At 42.6% G+C, this 20,719-nt stretch overlaps 1 protein-coding gene across 1 annotated transcript in view; it reads left to right on the top strand.

Annotated features, from left to right (window-relative positions):
• The window catches only part of LOC137647152 (cell division cycle 7-related protein kinase-like), an 88,334-nt gene that overhangs the window by 43,103 nt on the left and 24,512 nt on the right, over positions 1-20,719 (top strand). Inside the window, exons 6-9 of the mRNA XM_068380426.1 lie at positions 8,157-8,328; positions 8,852-8,953; positions 9,155-9,259; positions 10,907-10,979. Of these exons, the coding sequence (XP_068236527.1) occupies positions 8,157-8,328; positions 8,852-8,953; positions 9,155-9,259; positions 10,907-10,979 (452 nt within the window). The remainder of the gene's footprint in view (positions 1-8,156; positions 8,329-8,851; positions 8,954-9,154; positions 9,260-10,906; positions 10,980-20,719) is intronic.

Raw genomic sequence — 20,719 nt, 5'->3', positions numbered from 1 at the left:
GTGTCATTTCCTTTATTTTTTTATTAAGATGAAAGAGGGACAACCGGATAAATGGTTATTTCTAGGGTTATGGTAGCATGATGGAAACGTCCAGGCGTAGCGAACAGCTAGACTGGGTTCGATACCAGCTTAAGCACGATAGTTTCTTGTAGTGTCTGCAACCTTACCATCCATGTGAGCTAAGGATGGGTTGTTTTTTGGGAGCCTATAGCTCTACCTACTGAGTCATCAGCAACCATTGCCTGGCCCTTGCTGGTCTAGCTTGGGTGGAGAGGCCGTTTGGGCGCTGATTATATGTATATATGTTCATTCTTTAGAGCATTGTCACTGTCCCTTGCCTCTGCTATTCATGATCAACCTTTAAAACCTATTGATCAATCTTACATGAAAGTCACAGCCAATATCTATGAAGCACAAGGCTCTCCACTGGCTGGATAAGGTTCTCATGTGCTTTATTAGGTTCCTGATGCTTGCAGACTACATGATTTTAAGGTTTTTTAGATTAAATTTGTTCACTGTTGCTCTCATGAACTCAGTCGTCGCCTTTACTGGACTAGTGCCTCTTGCTGATCGTGCTATTCTAATCACTCTTTGATCTCAGTGAGGAACTGACACTTTGCTTCAAGAAGTTACCAATTGTGTATTTTTCAATATTAAACTTAGCCGGTGATCATATAAGCTGCAACTCTGTTGCTCGACAGAAAAACCTACGGTCAAAATACGCCAGCGATCGCTATGCAGGTGGGGGTGTACATCAACAGCGCCATCTGTCGAGCAGGTACTTAGTACTCCAAGTAAACAAAGAATCAATTTTCTCTCTGTCTGGCTACCGGCAAGACCTACTAATACGCTGTTACTAACTGGATTTGTTTTCACAACTATTTGGTGAAGTACACTATTCTAGTTTTGAGCTTTCGCTATGCAGGGGTTTTATCTTCATCTCAAAACTTGAACTCGTTTTGGATAGATTTAATTATGGTGACAAAGAGAGTATGGACTCTCTTTCACTTTTAAATGGCCGATACTTCCCTTAGACGGAAGTGTGTTTAGGTTTTTAGTAATTTTGCTTAACACGTTATAGATCTATATATTTTATATCTCTCCGCCTTTATTAGGCCTTTTCGATTAACTTTCCATTTATTATAAACATATAAAAAAAGAAAAAAAAAAAAAATAAATAAATTTTTATGTTTTGTTTATATGCGACCTTTCCTGATAGTAGGCGGTCCTAACTTGGAACCGAAGTTAATCAACGTTGAGCCCGTTATATCGTATTTAGCCTTTAAAGAATTTAAAACTTTTTAAATTTAATGTTTTATGAAAGAATTTCTTTGATAGTCTTCGTACTGTTTTCAAAGATGAACTAACGTTTAGTTTTTTAGACTACGCAGTTGTTGACGTTCAGGACGTTCAACATGCGCTCTATCGTTACGATAGAGAGAGAGTGTATCACGGTTTCACTTTGCAGTAAGAGTAAATCGATTCTGACGTTTCGTTCATTCTTTCTTAGCTTAAATGTTTTAAATTCTAAATTAAAGGAACTTTTTATTTGGAAAACCTTTCAGTTTTTTCCTTTAGTCAAATAACATGTTTTTTTGACGATATATAATTGGGCTCTTCTCTTAGGTGCGAAATCAAGAGAGAAAGAGAGAGAGAGATAGAGACGGAGGGAGAGAGAGGAGAAAAAACGTTCCGTTCAAGCGGGTAACGTTGTTCTCGTGTTTCTCTCCTCCCTAGTTGCTGTACGGGGAAGAAGGTAAAACGTTTCTAGGGTTTTATTCTTGTCCCCAGGCTATGTGAGGTGAGAGATTGTAAACGTAGTTTATTTGAACTAGTGTTTAGTCTCTTTCCCAGCCACTGAATTCTTTATCTTTATATATGTTTTCTGTTTTTTGCTAGTATTAATGAACTGCATTATACGACTGTTTTCGCAATTACTACCTTTTAATGAAGGGTAGAATTGCGTGTTTCAGGTAGAAATCAGTAAAAGTTTCGATTTCAGTGAAATAAGTGCAAAACAGAAAATCGAAGTGATAAAGTGATATGCGCAAAGTGTTACAGTGTTGCGTCCGAGGGTTCGTCTGTTCGTGCCTGTCGTTCACCTAGTCCGGGACCTCTTGCAAGCTCCCAAGCCCAGGGGAGAAGTAATGTCGAACGACTTATGGGTTCGTCAGGCCTTGATCAACGAACAGACGTTTCCCTCCGTGGTTTCGGGCGTATCTACCCAAGATCGCCCCACCCACACAAAGACGAGAGAGCCCATTTATTTCTCGTCTGCGGAAGAGGTTTCTCGTAAGAAACCATGGACCAAGGTCTCGCAGCTTATTAAGCGCAAGTCGGTCCCTTCCGCGCAAGTCTAACGGCCCAGTTGTAGCCACTGGGTCAGTTCGGACTCGCTGCAGTCTTCCGACGACTGCTCACCTCCTAAGAGAGGCAAAGCGGTACCGCATCAGGCAGTCACACCGTCTGTTGCCGCACCTGCTCCTGTAGACCCTAAGTGGTCTTTGCTGCAGATCATGCAGTCTCAGTTAACGTCATTGATGCGGGACTTTCGTGCGGAGAAGGTTGACACTGCACCAACCTCTAGCCTACAACCAACACGGTTGTGCGTCCTGTGGACGCTGAGGCGACCTTCTGCCGCACTCCAGCTGAGAGAGTCCCGCCACCCATGCGTTCCAGTGTACCCTGCCAGCCGCATGTTGACGTTCAGTAACGCACGGAACCTTCCGTTGACGTTCGCGAGGTACAACAACAGTCTAAGTTGTTTTGTTTTGACGCGGTGCGTCAACCTCCGCATTCTAGAGTTGTTTTGACTGCTCAGTATAGACAGTCAAAGCAGTCTCGAGTGAACACTGTATGTCCTCACGCACCTGTTGTGGTTGACAGTTCAGTTGTTGACAGTTCACAGACTGTCAAGCAGTTACATGACGTTGCCTTCTGGTCTGCTACTAATGCACCAGTGCTGTATGTCCTCACACACCTGTTGTGGTTGACAGTTCAGTTGTTGACAGTTCACAGACTGTCAAGCAGTTACATGACGTTGCCTTCTGGTCTGCTTCTAATGCACCAGTGAGAGACTCACTGAGATAACCTAGCTTTTATCGGACAAGGTTCCTGTAGATGAGAAAGTGCTGTTCTCCCTCCTACTGATATTCCCTTGAGGACTCTGTCATTTGGAGAGGAGCCTTAAGCTGCTTAGCCTCCTATGGACTTTAATTAAATCATGATGATTTTTTAAGGATCTTCGTCCGGATCTTGTAACTGCTGCTCCTCGTTCGCCTAAACGTCAGAACTTACACTAGGCCTAGCTACTTCGAAGCCGTTGTTTTTAAGCTAGTGCTCTCTCGCTCTCCTAGAGAGCGTTACGTTGGCTAGGCGACTGGTTTTTGCACCAGGAGGAGTTTTAGGGATACAGCCTTTGATTTCCCTTCTTTTAAACTGGCTGATAGAGCGAGAGTCTGATAGGACACGAGAGAAGTTCTCGGCTTGGGAGTTCATGCCTCTGCCCAGATAGACTTCTCAATTCTGGTAGACTCGCCCTGGCGCCTAGCCAGGAGACGCTCCAAGTTGTTTACAGGTCAACTTCTCAACTTTTGTCGAGCCTTTGAAGTTTTGCTGTACTATTATGTCACACATAACAAGGCTTTCAGGGATGGTAAATGGTTCCGCCTCAGTCGCTAACCCCGTCTGTTTCCACACCTGCTCCCGTAGACCCTAAATGGGCTTTGCTGCAAGACATGCAGTCCAAGCTTACGTCCTTGATAGAGGACTTAAATGCGGAGAAGAACCTTCTGGCCAACAACCTTCCAACCGGTTGGTTGTGCGCCCTGTTGACGCTGAGGTAACCTACTCGCGTCTGCCAGTTGAGGTGGTTCCTCCTTCTGGCCAACAACCTTCCAACCGGTCGGTTGTGCGCCCTGTTGACGCTGAGGTAACCTACTCGCGTCTGCCAGTTGAGGTGGTTCCTCCACCGATGCAACCCAGTGTGGGTTGCCAGTTGCACGTTGACGTTAAGCGACGCTCGGAGGTGGTTGTTGACGTTCAGGACGTTCAACAACCAGCAGAGGTGACGTGACGCAGTGCGTCAACCTCAGCAACCCGGTAGGGTGTTGACTGCACAACCCAGACAGTCTAGACAGTTTCGGGTTGACGCTGTACTTCCTCGCGCACCCATGGTTGTTGACAGTTCACAGACTGTGCAGCAGTGCCATGATATTGCGTCCGGCTCCGTCACGCATCCACCAGTGCGACCGGATTCAGCGAGTCAGACGTTGCCCACTCCGTTGCCGTTTCCCCATCAGTTTCGGATGAGGAACCCTCTGATGAGGACGTTGCTGAACAAGACGATCAGCCCCCAGCCCTGCTATCCATCCAGAAGATGCTGAAGAAGGAACGCTGCCCAGTCAGGCTGTGGATGAGTCTGGTAGGGACACTGTCATCCGTGGATCAATTTGTGTCACTAGGAAGACTACACCTCCGTCCTCTTCTATACCATCTAGCTTTTCACTGGAAAAAGGACAAGACGCTAGAAGCGGTTTCGATCCCGGTTTCCGGAAAGATAAAGTCTTGTCTGACTTGGTGAAAGGACTATATCAACCTTAGAGAGGGTCTTCCCCTGACTGTTCAGACTCCCAACCACGTTCTCTTCTCGGACGCATCGGACGTAGGCTGGGGTGCGACATTAGACGGTAGGGAATGCTCGGGATTATGGAACTCGAGTCAAAGGACAATGCATTTCAACTGCAAGGAGCTACTGGCAGTACGTCTGACCTGGAAAAGCTTCAGGTCTCTCCTTCAAGGCAAAGTGGTGGAGGTGAACTAGGACAACACCACGGCTTTGGCGTACATCTCCAAGCAAGGAGGGACCTACTCTCTGACATTGTACGAGATCGCAAGGGACCTCCTCACCTGGTCAAAAGGTCTAGACATATCACTAGTAACGAGGTTCATCCAAGGCAACTTGAATGTCATGGCAGATTGTCTCATTCGGAAGGGACAAATAATTCCAACAGAATGGACCCTCCACAAGGATGTATGCAAGAGACTTTGGGCCACCTGGGGCCAGCTAACCATAGATCTCTTCGCAACCTCGATGACCAAGAGGCTCCCAATATTTTGCTCACCAATCCCGGACCCAGCAGCAGTTCATATAGATGCCTTTCTACTAGATTGGTCACATCTAGATCTATATGCATTCCCTCCGTTCAAGATTGTCAACAAGGTACTGCAGAAGTTCGCCTCTCACGAAGGGACAAGGTTGACGCTAGTTGCTTCCCTCTGGCCCGCGAGAGAATGGCTCACCGAGGTACTTCGATGGATAGTAGACGTTCCCAGAACACTTCCCCTAAGGGTGGACCTTCTACGTCAGCCACGCGTAAAGAAGGTACACCAAGGCCTCCACGCTCTTCGTCTGACTGCCTTCAGACTATCGGAAGACTCTCGAGAGCTAGAGGCTTTTCGAAGGAGGCAACCAGAGCGATTGCTAGAGCAAGGAGAACATCCACCCTTAGAGTCTACCAATCGATGTGGGAAATCTTCCGAAACTGGTGCAAGTCAGTATCCGTATCCTCGACCAGTACCTCTGTAACTCAAATAGCTGACTTTCTCTTATATCTGAGGAAAGAACGATCTCTTTCAGCTCCCACTATCAAGGGTTACAGAAGCATGTTGGCATCAGTCTTCCGTCACAGAGGCTTAGATCTTTCCAACAATAAAGATCTACAGGACCTCCTTAAGTCTTTTGAGACCACGAAGGAGCGTCGTTTGGTTACACCTGGTTGGAATTTAGACGTGGTACTAAGATTCCTTATGTCAGACAGGTTCGAACCGCTACAATCAGCCTCCCTGAAAGATCTCACCTTAAAGACACTTTTCCTGATATGCTTAGCCACAGCTAAAAGAGTCGGTGAGATTCATGCCTTCAGCAAGAACATCGGATTCTCATCCGAAACGGCTACATGTTCTACAACTTGGTTTTCTAGCCAAACACGAGCTGCCTTCTCGGCCTTGACCAATATCGTTCGATATTCCAAACTTATCGTATGGTTGGAAATGAACTAGAAAGAGTCTTATGTCCTGTAAGAGCTCTTAAGTTCTATTTAAAAACCTTTACGAGGCCCGTCTGAAGCTTTATGGTGTTCAGTTAAGAATCCATCTTTGCCTATGTCAAAGAATGCTTTATCCTATTTTATCAGACTGTTAATACGAGAAGCTCATTCCCATCTGAATGAGGAAGACCAAGCTTTGCTGAAGGTAAGGACACACGAAGTTAGAGCTGTCGCAACTTCCGTGGCCTTTAAACAAAATAGATCTCTGCAAAGTATAATCGACGCAACCTATTGGAAAAGCAAATCAGTGTTCGCGTCTTTTTATCTTAAGAATGTCCAGTCTCTTTACGAGAACTGCTACACTCTGGGACCATTCGTAGCAACGAGTGCAGTAGTGGGTGAGGGCTGAACCACTACAATTCCCTAATTCCATAACCTTTTTAATCTTTCTCTTGAAATGTTTTATTATTGTTTTTGGGTTGTCCGGAAGGCTAAGAAGCCTTTCGCATCCTACTTGATTTGGCGGGTGGTCAAAGTCATTTCTTGAGAAGCGCCTAGATTAGAGGTTTTGATGAGGTCCTGTTGTATGGGTTGCAACCCTTGATACTTCAGATCCTAGGGGTCGCTCAGCATCCTAAGAGGATCGCGAGGCTCCGTAAGGAAGACGTACTTAAAAAGGCAGAGTAATTGTTCAAGTCGACTTCCTTACCAGGTACTTATTTATTTTATGTTTGTTATTTTGAATAACTGCTAAAATGAAATACAAAATACTTAGCTCATAATAATCTAAACATGTAATGCTGGTCTCTACCCACCCCCCTGGGTGTGAATCAGCTTATATGATCACCGGCTAAGTTTAATATTGAAAAATGTTATTTTTATTAATAAAATAAATTTTTTAATATACTTACCCGGTGATCATATATTAAAGGACCCTTCCTTCCTCCCCAATAGAGACCCAGTGGACCGAGGAGAAAATTGGTTCTTTGTTTACTTGGAGTACTAAGTACCTGCTCGACAGATGGCGCTGTTGATGTACACCCCCACCTGCATAGCGATCGCTGGCGTATTTTGACCGTAGGTTTTTCTGTCGAGCAACAGAGTTGCAGCTTATATGATCACCGGGTAAGTATATTCAAAAATTTATTTTATTAATAAAAATAACATTTTTTAGAAGCACATCCAACATATCCTGGGTTTATATGCTAACTTGCACTAGCGCAACTCCAGGTCTGTTTCTGCCTGGTTTTATGAGTTGCTTGTACTCAATTCTTCTGGAATGTGTTGTTTGTTTAGCCGATCTCGATGTAGTGGAATACTTTTCGCCTGTGTTTATCCTTACATTCTTATTAGTATATATTATCCGGGAATCAATGGCATTCACCTTTCATGGACATATTCGCAAACCATGACTTGTGGATTCAATCACATTTGTCTAGTTAAAGTTATTTTCACAATATATTTTCCTCAATCTTTCTGAACATCGTGGAAATTTTCTCTGTCAGTAACAGCTGATAGGTCAAGTACTTATGTTTGTAATTAGAGTATGAGGCCATTTTGGGCTTGAATGTTAAAGTAGCAGTATTTTGTAGGGCATTGGTACTCAATGTTTTGTGTTCTTACAAGTTTGCAAGATATTTCTGAAAATGAACTAGCTTGCTGATGGTTAGCTGGACTTTTAAGCTGACTAATAATGCTTAGAAAATATGTGTTTATTGATACAGTTAAGTGATATGAAGATGGAGATTGTCGGCTGCACGAAGTGTGTGATACTAACTGTTATGGATCATTTGTCTATTCCTTACTTGCTTGATTTACATATTTTACATTAACTGTAAAGTACCAATTGCTTGTTTCTTACTTAGTTGATTCATTTTTGCATAAAATGTTAAGTACCATTTGCTTGTTCCTTCCTTAGTTGATTTACGCATTTTATAACCTCTTTGTTTGATTTCGGCTACCCCCCAAAATTGGGGGAAGGACCTTGGTATATGTATGTATGTATAACCTCTTTGTTCCCCCTTAGGTAATTTTACTTTCCTGTCACAAATTTTGAATAATGCCTTTGTATGATATTTACAGTTTGAATTTTATGCCCTCCCCTTTTAGGTATTCCCTTGTAGATTTTGGATTGGCGCAAGAAGTTGGAAGCTTGGGCAATATCAGAGAATATACTTCTGGTAGAGGAGGTGCCTACAATGTTTTATCGCCCACTAACGTAGATACTCCACACGTAGCCACTAATAAGACCGCTAAGAGGAAACTCCCTGCGTATTGCAAGGTAATATTTTTTTGTTGTGAATAAGTTTGCTTTTAGAGGATAGATTTTTTTTTTTCAGTATTGAACTTTGGTTCTTTATGCACTTTTTTAGCTTAATATACAAAGACTGTTAAAGGAAGATCAGACAGTTTTTTGAATTTCTATGAACCTTTAACTCATTAGTAGGATATGTTGGCAATAGATGGCGCTGATCAGTTTGAGAAGAGAGGAATGCTTAATATTAATTCCCTTTGTTACTACAGTACTACTTAATGATAAACACAATGTATATGCACATATTGTAAAAACAATACCTACAGAAGTGTATTACCATTAAGAGCTTAAATTCCAAAAACAGTTTTGATACGTAGCTAGTTTTTCAGTGAATTTTAGTTTGTGTCGGTAGATGTCGCTAATTAAAGAGCTAATGCACACAAGTCTTTTGTAGAGGAGCTTTCTGATCTTCTCTTTAATCTCTGCTTAATATATGACTATTTTTGTTTTTATATTATGGAGCATGACGTTATGATTTCATATTTCCCAGGATGACGCGGCAAATGAGAAGAACAAGCGCTCAAGAGCGTTATCGCCTCCTACTTCAGCCTCGGGAGGTGTGCTCTCTTCAACTACTAATAGAGTTAATACTGTAAGTACTTTTCAGTATAGAAGTGTCTTTTATGCGGATGATTTTGCAATAGACTACTGGAGGTCCTCAACTTAAAAACTCGGATCCAAATGAAAATAATAAAGCTCAGATAAAGAAATTCAGCAATTTTAAAATTTTGTTAAATTATCTCAAATATTCACTTCATGTATATATTTTTTAAGCGATTGATTTCTTTCTCAGTCGCTGCGGAGATCTCCAAGAAAGTCTTGTTCTCTGAGTGTCTCGCCAAAGAAGGAAAATTTGATCACGCCAAGGAAGGGAAGCTCTGGATCAGTGGCAACTCAGGTATAATGTTGATTTTGTGTTGCTTTAAACATAGTCAAAGTATACTGTACAGTATCCCCCTTTGATAAACATAGTCAAAGTATACTATGCAGTATCCCCCTTTGTTAAACATAGTCAAAGTATGCTATACAGTATCGCCCTTTGAGAAACATTGTCAAAATATACTGTACAGTATCCCCCCGTTTGATAAACAGTCAAAGTATACTATTCAGTATCCCCATTTGATAAACATAGTCAAAGTATACAGTATCCCCCTTTGAGAAACATTTTCAAAGTATACTGTACAGTATCCCCCTTTGATAAACATGGTCAGAGTATGCTGTTCAGTATCCCCCTTTCATAAACATATTTAAACTATACTGTACAGTATCCCCCTTTTGATAAACATACTCAAAGTATACTTTACAGTATCCCACTTTGATAAACATAGTCAAAGTATATTGTACAGTATCCCCCTTTGTTAAACATAGTCAAAGTATACTACACAGTATCCCCCTTTGATAACCATAGTCAAAATATACTGTACAGTATCCTCTTTTGATAAACATGGTCAGAGTATACTGTACAGTATCCCCCTTTGAGAAACATTGACAAAATATAGTGTACGGTATCCCCCTTTGATAAATAGTCAAAGTATACTGTGCAGTATCCCCCCTTTGATAAACATAGTCAAAGTATACTGTACTGTATCCCCCTTTGATAAACGTATCAAAGTATACTACTGTATACAATATCCCCCCTTTGATAAACTTAGTCTAAATATAGTGTACAGTATTCCCCCTTTGATAGACCGTCAAAATAACCTGTACAGTATTCCCCTTTTGATAAACTGTCAAAGTATACTGTACAGTATCAGCCTTTGATAAACATAAAGTATCCTGTAGAGTATACCCCTTTGACAAAGTGAATAAGCCTTTACTTTATACTAAATATTTAAAAAAGATAGGAACCCAATGACTGCTAATAAAGTATTACTTTACTATAATGCCCTGGTAAGAGTGGCACCATGTTTGAAATGGCCACTATTACTTTATCAGGAATTATATTAACATTTAAATTCCCCTAACCAACTTCAGATTATTTTTAGTTAGTCTAACTAGACTTTGAGTCACATCTCCTGTGCTGCAAAGATTAATATGTTTGGATTTCAGCATTCAGGCTTATGGGTCCTCGGTATTATTACTTATGGGAATCTATCTAGTTTCCTTTGTAGAAAATCATGTAGGTGCTATCATTGATTATCGACATGTTGATCTTTTGAATAAATATTGTCTTTTATAAAAATTAATTTACTATTTAAAATACATGAATGGCATGCATGAAGTTTAGTAAATGTGGTTCTTAAAATATTTTAAAGTTTTTACCAGTTTTTATAAGTAAAATGTGCTGAATGACCTCACAAGTTTTAGTGCCTGGCCTTTGGCTTAGAATTCAATATCCAATTCTTTGCAGCAAATCAATTTAATACACGTAAGATGTGGATGAAATTTTATGATCTGCAGTTGCAACATTGAATTTGACTTTTTTACAATGCAAAATTATCATTGTTGTTATACCTGATAATTCTTTACTGAGAAAAACTTGAAGGTAAAAATTCTGATTGTAAGTAATTTATGATCATTTGGTGAAAGCCTTTTTTTTTTTCAGGATTCCCCAAGTAAACACACAAGAAATATGGAGAATATGGGTAAAGCTGGAAGCCTTAAGGATGGTGAAAAAGGTTAGACACAATAAAACTTTATGTAAATTTTTAGTTAGTACTGCAATTACAAAGACTCATTACTGGCTATAAACAATAGAATTTTCATTAATAATAAGTTTGTATGCAAAATGCGACCCTCTTACTTTTACTTCTGGTTGCACAGCTAGATAATGGTAGGCAATCCAATTCAGAAAAGTAGCTCAAACCAGTGAATCGGTTAACTTATGGGTGAAAGGAAATGGAGTTAGTTGCCACCTCTTCAGTTAAAACCTTGGTATGTGGAGGTGAGTGTTGTGACTGACTGAGACCTCCTCTCATTCTTTCGAAGCAATATGATCTCCTGTCAAAGATATTAACCCTTTTACCCCCAATGGACAAACTGGTACATTTCACAAAACTTATCCCTTTACCCCCATGGACATACCGGTACATCCTTGCAAAAAACTGCTATTTACATTTTTTTGCATATTTTTGATAACTTTATGAGAAACTTCAGGCATTTTACAAAATAATGAGACCAACCTGACCTCTCTATGACGAAAATTAAGGCTGTTAGAGCAATTTGAAAAAAATATATTGCAAAATATGCTTGAAAAAAAAACGCCTGGGGGTTAAGGGTTGGAAAGTTCCAAATAGCATTGGGGGTAAAAGGGTTAACTATGGTTATTTCTCTGACTGCCGATGGGAAGCTTGTGGATGAGAAGCGAGTCCTCCGTTTTGGCTTTGTGTGGCTGTATCCATCTTCAATTTTGTTGCTAATTCCACGCTCCTTGGCTTGTTCTTGCACTTCATACTGATGACCCAATATACAGGAGGTCAACTTGCACACATTCAGAGATATAGATACAAATTAAACTGAAAATAACAAAGATACATAAGTAAATACTGTAATAAAACAATATATAATTTAATACAGTAAGCAAAATGACATTTGTAATATCCTGATATCTATTTCATATGAAACCAAACTATTTGCTGACTTTTGTCGCTGGAAATCATAGGCATCGGATTCAGGTTAGGCCTAAGCCAAAATTGAACAAAGTTTGACTCACAAACAGCATCTTGGAACCAATTAAGGTTGTAAGTTGAAGACCTTCTGTATCCAGTTGATCATCTCGCGAAATTTACACTCGTCCTTATTCAACATATAAGTTCATTGGTATTGTTTTCACCCTTGTCAGTTATCCAAACTATTTACAGATATCAGTTGAACCATGTCCCCTTAGAGTATTTGACATCTTGAGATTCAATACTTGGATGATAGAGGGTTTTCTTTCTGTTTAATTTCAGTGGGCAATGAGAAACTACCATTACCTGAACCCTGCCCCTTCTTGAAACTGATTACAGTCAGCCTTTCACAATGGCGAGTTTTAATTTTAGTAAGATTGACTATTTGCTGGAGAAGCTTATGTTATTAAAGCAATAAAGTAAAGTTTGTTCTTATGTGTATACTGTATACACTTTGATCCTTTAAGATAGGATATATCTTCTGCAGTGCTTGAACAGCCATTGAGTAGTTAGGAAGGTTGTTAGTAATGATAGGTGGCTAAAGGGGGAGGCCTCACCTTGATATATCTTCGGCAGTGCTTGAACGGTCATTGAGTAGTTAGCAAGGTTGTTAGTAATAACAGGTGGGTAAAGGGGGAGACCTTACCTCGATATATTTTCAGCAGTGCTTGAACAGCCATTAAATAGTTAACAAGGTTGTTAGTAATGATAGGTGGCTCGAGTGGAAGCCTTGTCCACCCGTCTCTCAGTAAATAGCCTGTGTTGTCTTAGGTCGCAACAGGCGCATATATACTGTCGTGATGCTTTCTCCATTATTGGATCTTATTTAGTTGTGATAAGTGTTGATTTTTTGTGAGAGTTTTCAGATGTTTCGGGAATAATGCAAGGAAATTTTTCACTTTAGTCCAAATCTTAAGAGGGTTTCACCAATTTAGCATTGCCATGAATGAATAAATTCCTTCTTTTTGTGCTTGTAGGAGAGCATAAAGCTTTATACACACCATGTTATGATATTGTCACTCATATTTGAACACCCTGGTTGCTGTTTTCTCGTCTAAATAAAGCTGCTTACAGGTAATTCCCTGTTTTCACTTGTGTATGGTAGTGTTTAATTTAATCTTAACTGCTTTTGCCAGTTTCAAATATTGCTTTTGCCAAGACTGAAGACTGCAGCAGCCTACACATTTCTATTTTCTTCAGTCACAGCAACAACACCCTTGTAATGAAGATGTTTTATGAATAGAAGTCATGTTTAATTAATTCAAGGAGCTTATGACTATTATGCAGCTTTTAATGCTTGTAATATACTGTAGTTCCTTAACAGCGAGTTATTTATATACTGCAATAATTTTTGAATACACAGTACATGACTTGTTCCCATTTTATTAACGACAAATAAATGACTTTCATTTACAATACGTTGCTTGCTTCATCATAATTATTGCTATGTCTAGTTAATATTGCTAATTCATGAACATTTGGTGGACCCATATATTTTACCTACTGAGTCATCAACAAACATTGATCTGACCTGGTCCTAGTTTGGGTGAAGAAAGTGCGGGTCACTGATTATGCGTGGATATGAAGTCTCTATGATATTGACCTGTCCCTTGGCTCTGCCACTCATGAATAACCTTTGAAACTTTAAGCCTGTTTCCTTTTTATGTCAGGAGAAAAATGGTAGCCCAATAACTGCTGGATTTTAGAGTGCAGGACTTCCACTGATGTGTGAGGATTATGTATACATTACTTTGGATAGGCATGTAGACAAAATTTTTTTATTTTTACGCTACATCCTGAAGGCAGGACTGCGGAATAGTTTCTTGAGGAGGTCTCATTAAGCTTATGAGGATGAGCAAAAGATTCTGTTTAAGAGAAGGCATGAGAGATAGTATTTTCTTTTTTAAATATTAAACTTAGCCGGTGAATATATAATAGCTGCAACTCTGCGGCTCGACAGACAACATACTCAAAAAACTCGCGAGCGATCGCTATGCAGGTTGCGGGTGTGCCCACCAGCGCCAACTGTCGGCCAGATACCACTCTCGGATGTAAACAAAACCTTCAATTCTTCTCTGTCGACGTTGACGACAAGACGTACTTATACTCGCTGTAGAACCTGGAGTTTTCCCATCATCTTTGGTGAAGTACTTTATTTTGGTTTGAGCTTTCGCAGTACAGGTGTTTTTCCTCAACATAAACTCTTGAACTCTTTATTGAATCGGATTATTTGTTGATGACTTGGATTGTTTTTGGAATTTTCTTTGACTAATTCAAAATGGCTGACCCTTCTCAAGTACCTAGGTTTCGAAAGTGTAATGCTAGGGACTGTAATAGGCGTCTTCCAAAGGCTTCTCTCGACCCTCATACTGTTTGTTCCAATTGTCGGGGTAAAACCTGTCAATTGGGAGATCGGTGTGAGGAATGCGTGGGCCTTTCGGAATTCGATTTTATCGAATATGATAAGTACACACGCAGACTAGAGAGAGATAGGGTAAGGAGAAGTTCTTCTAGGTCCGTAGATTTTTCCTCTCCACATGCCCCTGAACCTAATCCTTCCCCTGTAGTGGTTGTTCCTAACCCCCCTTCTAGCACTCAGGAACCGTCGATGCAAGACATGTTACGTGCTATCCATGCCTTGGGGGAGAGGGTTGAAGCGTTAGCAAGTGACCGTAATCAACTCATGGCTGACGTGAAGGAACTTAAGTGCCACAGTGCCACGGCGGAAAGTGGGAAAGTGATTAGTGCGCAAAGTGTTGTGAACAGTGTTGCGACCGAGGGTTCGTCTGTTCGTGCCTGTCGTTCACCTAGTCCGGGACCTCTTGCAAGCTCCCAAGCCCAGGGGAGAAGCAATGTCGTACGACTTATGGGTTCGAGAGGCCTTGATCAGCGAACAGACGTTCCCTCTATGGTATCAGGCGTATCTCGTCAAGATCGCCCCTACCATCAGACGAGAGAGCCCATTTTTACCTCGTCGTCCAAAGGCGTTTCACGCAAGAAACCATGGAGCAAGGTTTCTAGGCCTTTGAAACGCAAGTCGGTCCCCTCAGGACAGGTCCAACGTCCCGGATGTAGTCATTGGGACAGTTCGGACCCGTTGCTGTCATCGGATGACTGCTCGCCGCCTAAGCAAGGCAAAGTTGTGCCGTCTCAGACGCTAACCCCGGCTGTTACCGCACCCGTTACCGTAGACCCTAAATGGGTTATACTGCAGGACATGCAGTCTAAGCTTGCGTCCCTTATGGCAGATTACAACGCAGAGAAGGTTTCCGTTGAACCTAGCCGTTTATCTCATGGAGATCCTGGCCGTCAGCCACCCAAGCGTTCTGTTGTGCGTCCTGTTGACGTTGGTGTTGCCAGTTCACGTCAACCAGTTGGGGTTGTACCACACCCGATGCGGTCTCGTGTGGACTTTCAACCTAATGTGGACGTTAAGCAACTCACTGATGCGGCTGGTGACGTTCAGGACGTTCGCCAACCATCAGAGTTGACTTGTTTTGACGCGGTGCGTCAACCTCCGCAACCTAGAGTTGTTTTGACTGCACAACCCAGGCGGTCTAAGCAGTCTCGGGTGGACGCTGTGCGTCCTCACGCACCTGTTGTTGTTGTTGACAGTTCCCAGACGGTTCAGCAGTTTCAGGACGCTGCGTCCTGCTCCGTCACGTATGCACCAGTGCGGGCGGACGCTGCGTGTCAAGCATTGCCTACCCCTGTGCTTGTTTCTCATCAGTTATCAGATGAGGAACTTTCGGATGAGGACGTTGCTGACCCTCAGCCTGAGGATCATCCTTCAGATATTGATGAGCCTAGAGCAGTTCCGCCATCTATGGACTTTAAGAAAGTCATGCTCATCTTTAAAGAGTTGTTCCTTGAACACTTTGTCTCTGTGGCTCCTCGTTCGCCGCCGTCTGAGTTTGTTTTAGGCGTTCCTGCTGCCATGCCAGCCTTTACAAAACTCGTTCTCTCTCGCTCATCCAAGAGAGCTTTACGGCTGTTAGGCGATTGGTTAGAAACCAAGAGGAGTTTAGGGAAGACTTCCTTTGCCTTTCCACCAACTAAACTCTCGTCTAGATCGAGCGTCTGGTATGCCACGGGAGAAGTTCTCGGCTTGGGAGTTCCTGCCTCTGCCCAGGGCGACTTCTCAAGTCTTGTAGACTCTCCCCGCCGCCTAGCCATGAGACGCTCGAAGATTAGTTGGTCATCCTCAGACCTGGACCATCTACTTAAGGGCATCTTTAGGGCTTTTGAAGTTTTTAACTTCCTTGACTGGTGTTTGGGAGCCCTGAGTAGGAAAATCTCATCAGCCGATAGAGATGTTTCCTTACTCATCATGTCCTGCATGGATAAGGCCATCCGCAATGGATCTAACGAGCTCTCCGCCTCGTTTACGTCAGGAGTCCTAAAGAAACGAGAATCTCTGTGCTCTTTTCTGTCAGCAGGAGTGACGCCCTGTCAACGATCTGAGCTACTCTTTGCCCCTTTATCTAAGTTCTTGTTTCCTGAACTTTTGGTTAAAGAAATTTCGTTGTCCCTTGTGCAGAAGGACACCCATGACTTGGTTGCGTCCTCGGCTTGCAAAGGGACCCCTTCGTCTGCCTTGTCTGCTAGACCGAGGATAGACACGCCAGCGTCCAGGTTTATTCCGCCCTTTCGTGGCAGAGCCCCCAGCAGGGGAAGTACTCGTGCCGAAGGAAAGAGAGGAAAGAGGAAAGGAACCAAGTCCTCGCGAGGCAGAGTCTGACTGCCCGCAGCTTCAGACAGCAGTAGGTGCCAGACTCAAGAACTTCTGGCAAGCCTGGGAGAAGAGAGGCGCAGATCAACAGTCTGTGAGGTTGCTCAGAGAGGGGTACAAAATCCCATTTGTACGCAAATCTCCTCTAGCGACGTCCCCCATCGATCTCTCTCCCAGGTACCGAGAGGAAGCAAAGAGACAAGCCCTGAAACTAGAAGTGTCTCTTTTGCTAGAGAAGGGAGCGGTGGTCAAAGTCTCGGACCTTCAATCACCGGGGTTTTACAACCGTCTCTTCCTAGTACCAAAGAAGACTGGAGGTTGGAGACCGGTGCTAGACGTCAGTGCTCTGAATGTCTTTGTCACAAAGACAAAATTCACCATGGAGACCACGAAGTCAGTTTTAGCAGCGGTCAGAAAGGGAGACTGGATGGTCTCTCTAGACCTAAGAGACGCTTACTTCCACATCCCCATTCACTCAGATTCCCAACCTTTTCTGAGATTTGTGTTCGACAATGTGGTGTACCAGTTTCGGGCCCTATGCTTTGACCTAAGTCCTGCTCCTCTCGTGTTTACGAGGCTTATGAGGAATGTGGCAAAATTCCTTCATTTATCGGGTATCCGAGCCTCCCTTTATTTGGACGATTGGCTTCTCAGAGCCTCGTCCAGTCATCGCTGTCTGAAGGATCTCAATTGGACTCTAGATCTGACCAAGGAATTGGGACTCCTAGTCAACTTGGAAAAGTCACAGCTGGTCCCATCCCAAACTATTCTGTATTTAGGGATGGAGATTCGCAGTCCAGTTTTTCGGGCTTTTCCGTCGGCCCCCAGAATAGATCAAACCCTGCTCGTAATCCAAAAGATGTTGAAGAGAGAACGTTGCTCAGTCAGGAATTGGATGAGTCTGATAGGAACTCTATCATCCCTGGAGCAGTTTGTCTCGCTAGGAAGGCTACACCTCCGACCTCTACAATTCCATTTAGCTTTTCACTGGAAAAAGGACAAGACGCTAGAGGCGGTCTCGATCCCGATTTCCGAAAAAGTAAAGACTTGCCTGAATTGGTGGAAAGACAATATCAGTCTACGAGAGGGACTTCCCCTAGCAGTTCAGAAACCAAACCACGTCCTCTTCTCAGACGCATCGGATTTGGGTTGGGGTGCGACACTGGACGGTCGGGAATGCTCAGGTCTGTGGACCTCAAGTCAGAGGAGCATGCATATCAACGGCAAGGAGTTTTTGGCAGTTCACCTGGCCTTGATAAGCTTCGAAAGTCTCCTTCTAGACAAGGTGGTGGAGGTCAACTCGGACAACACCACAGCCTTGGCGTACATTTCCAAACAAGGAGGTACCCACTCTCTGACACTGTACGAGATCGCAAGGGACCTGCTCATCTGGTCAAGAGATCGAGGCATATCCCTAGTGACGAGGTTTATCCAGGGCGACTTGAACGTTCTAGCAGACTGTCTCAGTCGGAAAGGTCAGGTAATTCCAACCGAATGGACCCTCCACAAGGATGTGTGCAAGAGGCTTTGGGCGACTTGGGGTCAACCCACCATAGACCTATTTGCAACCTCGATGACCAAGAGGCTTCCAATCTATTGCTCTCCAGTCCCAGACCCAGCAGCAATACATATAGATGCCTTTCTCCTAGACTGGTCTCACCTAGACCTTTACGCATTCCCACCATTCAAGATTGTCAACAAGGTACTGCAGAAGTTCGCCTCTCACGAAGGGACAAGGTTGACGTTAGTTGCTCCCCTCTGGCCCGCGAGAGAATGGTTCACCGAGGTACTTCGATGGCTGGTAGACTTCCCAAGAAGTCTTCCTCTAAGAGTAGACCTGTTACGTCAGCCACACGTAAAGAAGGTACACCAAAGCCTCCACGCTCTTCGTCTGACTGCCTTCAGACTATCGAAAGACTCTCGAGAGCTAGAGGCTTTTCGAAGGAGGCAGCCAGTGCGATTGCAAGAGCGAGGAGAGCTTCTACCATTAGAGTTTACCAATCGAAGTGGGAAATCTTCCGAGACTGGTGCAAGTCAGTATCTGTATCCTCATCCAGTACCTCTGTAGCCCAAATCGCGGACTTTCTCTTATACCTGAGAAGAGTTCGCTCCCTTTCAGCTCCCACGATCAAGGGCTACAGGAGCATGTTGGCTTCGGTCTTCCGGCATAGAGGCTTAGATCTTTCCAACAATAAAGATCTACAAGATCTCCTTAAGTCTTTTGAGACCTCTAAGGAACGTCGTTTGGCTACACCTGGATGGAATTTAGACGTGGTCCTAAGATTCCTCATGTCAGACAGGTTCGAGCCTTTACATTCAGCCTCCCTGAAGGATCTCACTCTTAAGACTCTTTTCCTGGTGTGCTTGGCCTCAGCTAAAAGAGTCAGTGAGATTCATGCCTTCAGCAAGAACATCGGTTTTTCGACAGAAAAAGCCTCTTGTTCTCTTCAACTTGGTTTCCTAGCTAAGAATGAACTGCCTTCTCGTCCTTGGCCTAAATCTTTTGATATTCCTAGCTTATCAAAGATCGTGGGCAACGAGCTAGAGAGAGCATTATGCCCCGTTAGAGCTCTTAAGTTCTATTTAGCTCGTACTAAGCCTTTAAGAGGTAAATCTGAAGCGTTATGGTGTTCGGTTAAGAAACCATCCTTACCTATGTCAAAGAATGCTTTGTCATATTTTATCAGATTGTTAATACGAGAAGCTCATTCACACTTGAGTGAGGAAGACCGATCTTTGCTTAAGGTTAAGACGCACGAGATTAGAGCTATAGCAACTTCCGTGGCCTTTAAGCAAAATAGATCTCTGCAAAGTATCATGGACGCGACCTTTTGGAGAAGCAAGTCAGTGTTCGCGTCATTTTACTTGAAAGATGTCCAGACTCTTTACGAGGACTGCTACACACTGGGTCCATTCGTAGCAGCGAGTGCAGTAGTGGGTGAGGGCTCAACCACTACACTTCCCTAATTCCATATCCTTTTAATCTGTCTCTTGAAATGTTTTTAATATTGTTTTTATGGGTTGTACGGAAGGCTAAGAAGCCTTTCGCATCCTGGTTGATTTGGCGGGTGGTCAAAGTCATTTCTTGAGAGCGCCCAGATTAGGGGTTTGATGAGGTCCTGTTGTATGGGTTGCAGCCCTTGATACTTCAGCTCCTGGGAGTCTGTCAGCATCCTAAGAGGATCGCTGGGCTCCGTGAGGAAGACAGACTTAAAAGGCAGAGTAATCGTCTAAGTCGACTTCCTTACCAGGTACCTATTTATTTTGGTTTTGTTATATTGATAACTGTCAAAATGAAAAAACTCTTAGCTTATACGCTGTAAACATATTAACTCTGGTCTCTACCCACCTCCTTGGGTGTGAATCAGCTATTATATATTCACCGGCAAAGTTTAATATTTAAAAATTATATTTTAATTATAAAATAAATTTTTGAATATACTTACCCGGTGAATATATAAATTAAATGACCCTCCCTTCCTCCCCAATAGAGACGCAGTGGGACGAGAAGAATTGAAGGTTTTGTTTACATCCGAGAGTGGTATCTGGCCGACAGTTGGCGCTGGTGGGCACACCCGCAACCTGCATAGCGATCGCTCGCGAGTTTTTTGTGTATGTTGTCTGTCGAGCCGCAGAGTTGCAGCTATTATATATTCACCGGGTAAGTATATTCAAAAATTTATTTTATAATTAAAATATCATTTTTCAATGTTATGGAAAGATATCTCAATTTAGTTCACTGTAAATGGTAGTGTTTGTTAATTGATTTCAATACATTTCACAGGAAGCCAAGGAGACATCTGACAGATGTACATTTCAGAAAGCAATGCTGTGTCTAGCAAAAGAGAAACTGTTGGTAACACTGTCTTTAAAACAAAGTTGCTTAGCTTGTAAACACATGATCAAAAGCATTTTTTTATTAATTTTACAAAGTGATATTTAGAAAAATAGAGTTATCTGCTTAATAGCTCTTCGTAAAATTAATGTAAATATTTTTTATCATGTTTACAAGCTCAGT

The sequence above is a fragment of the Palaemon carinicauda genome, chromosome 9, assembly GCF_036898095.1.
Source record: "Palaemon carinicauda isolate YSFRI2023 chromosome 9, ASM3689809v2, whole genome shotgun sequence".
NCBI classification, from domain to species: domain Eukaryota; kingdom Metazoa; phylum Arthropoda; class Malacostraca; order Decapoda; family Palaemonidae; genus Palaemon; species Palaemon carinicauda.
The sequence above is the reverse complement of the archived record's forward strand: the minus strand, read 5'-3'. Positions and strand labels throughout refer to the sequence as shown.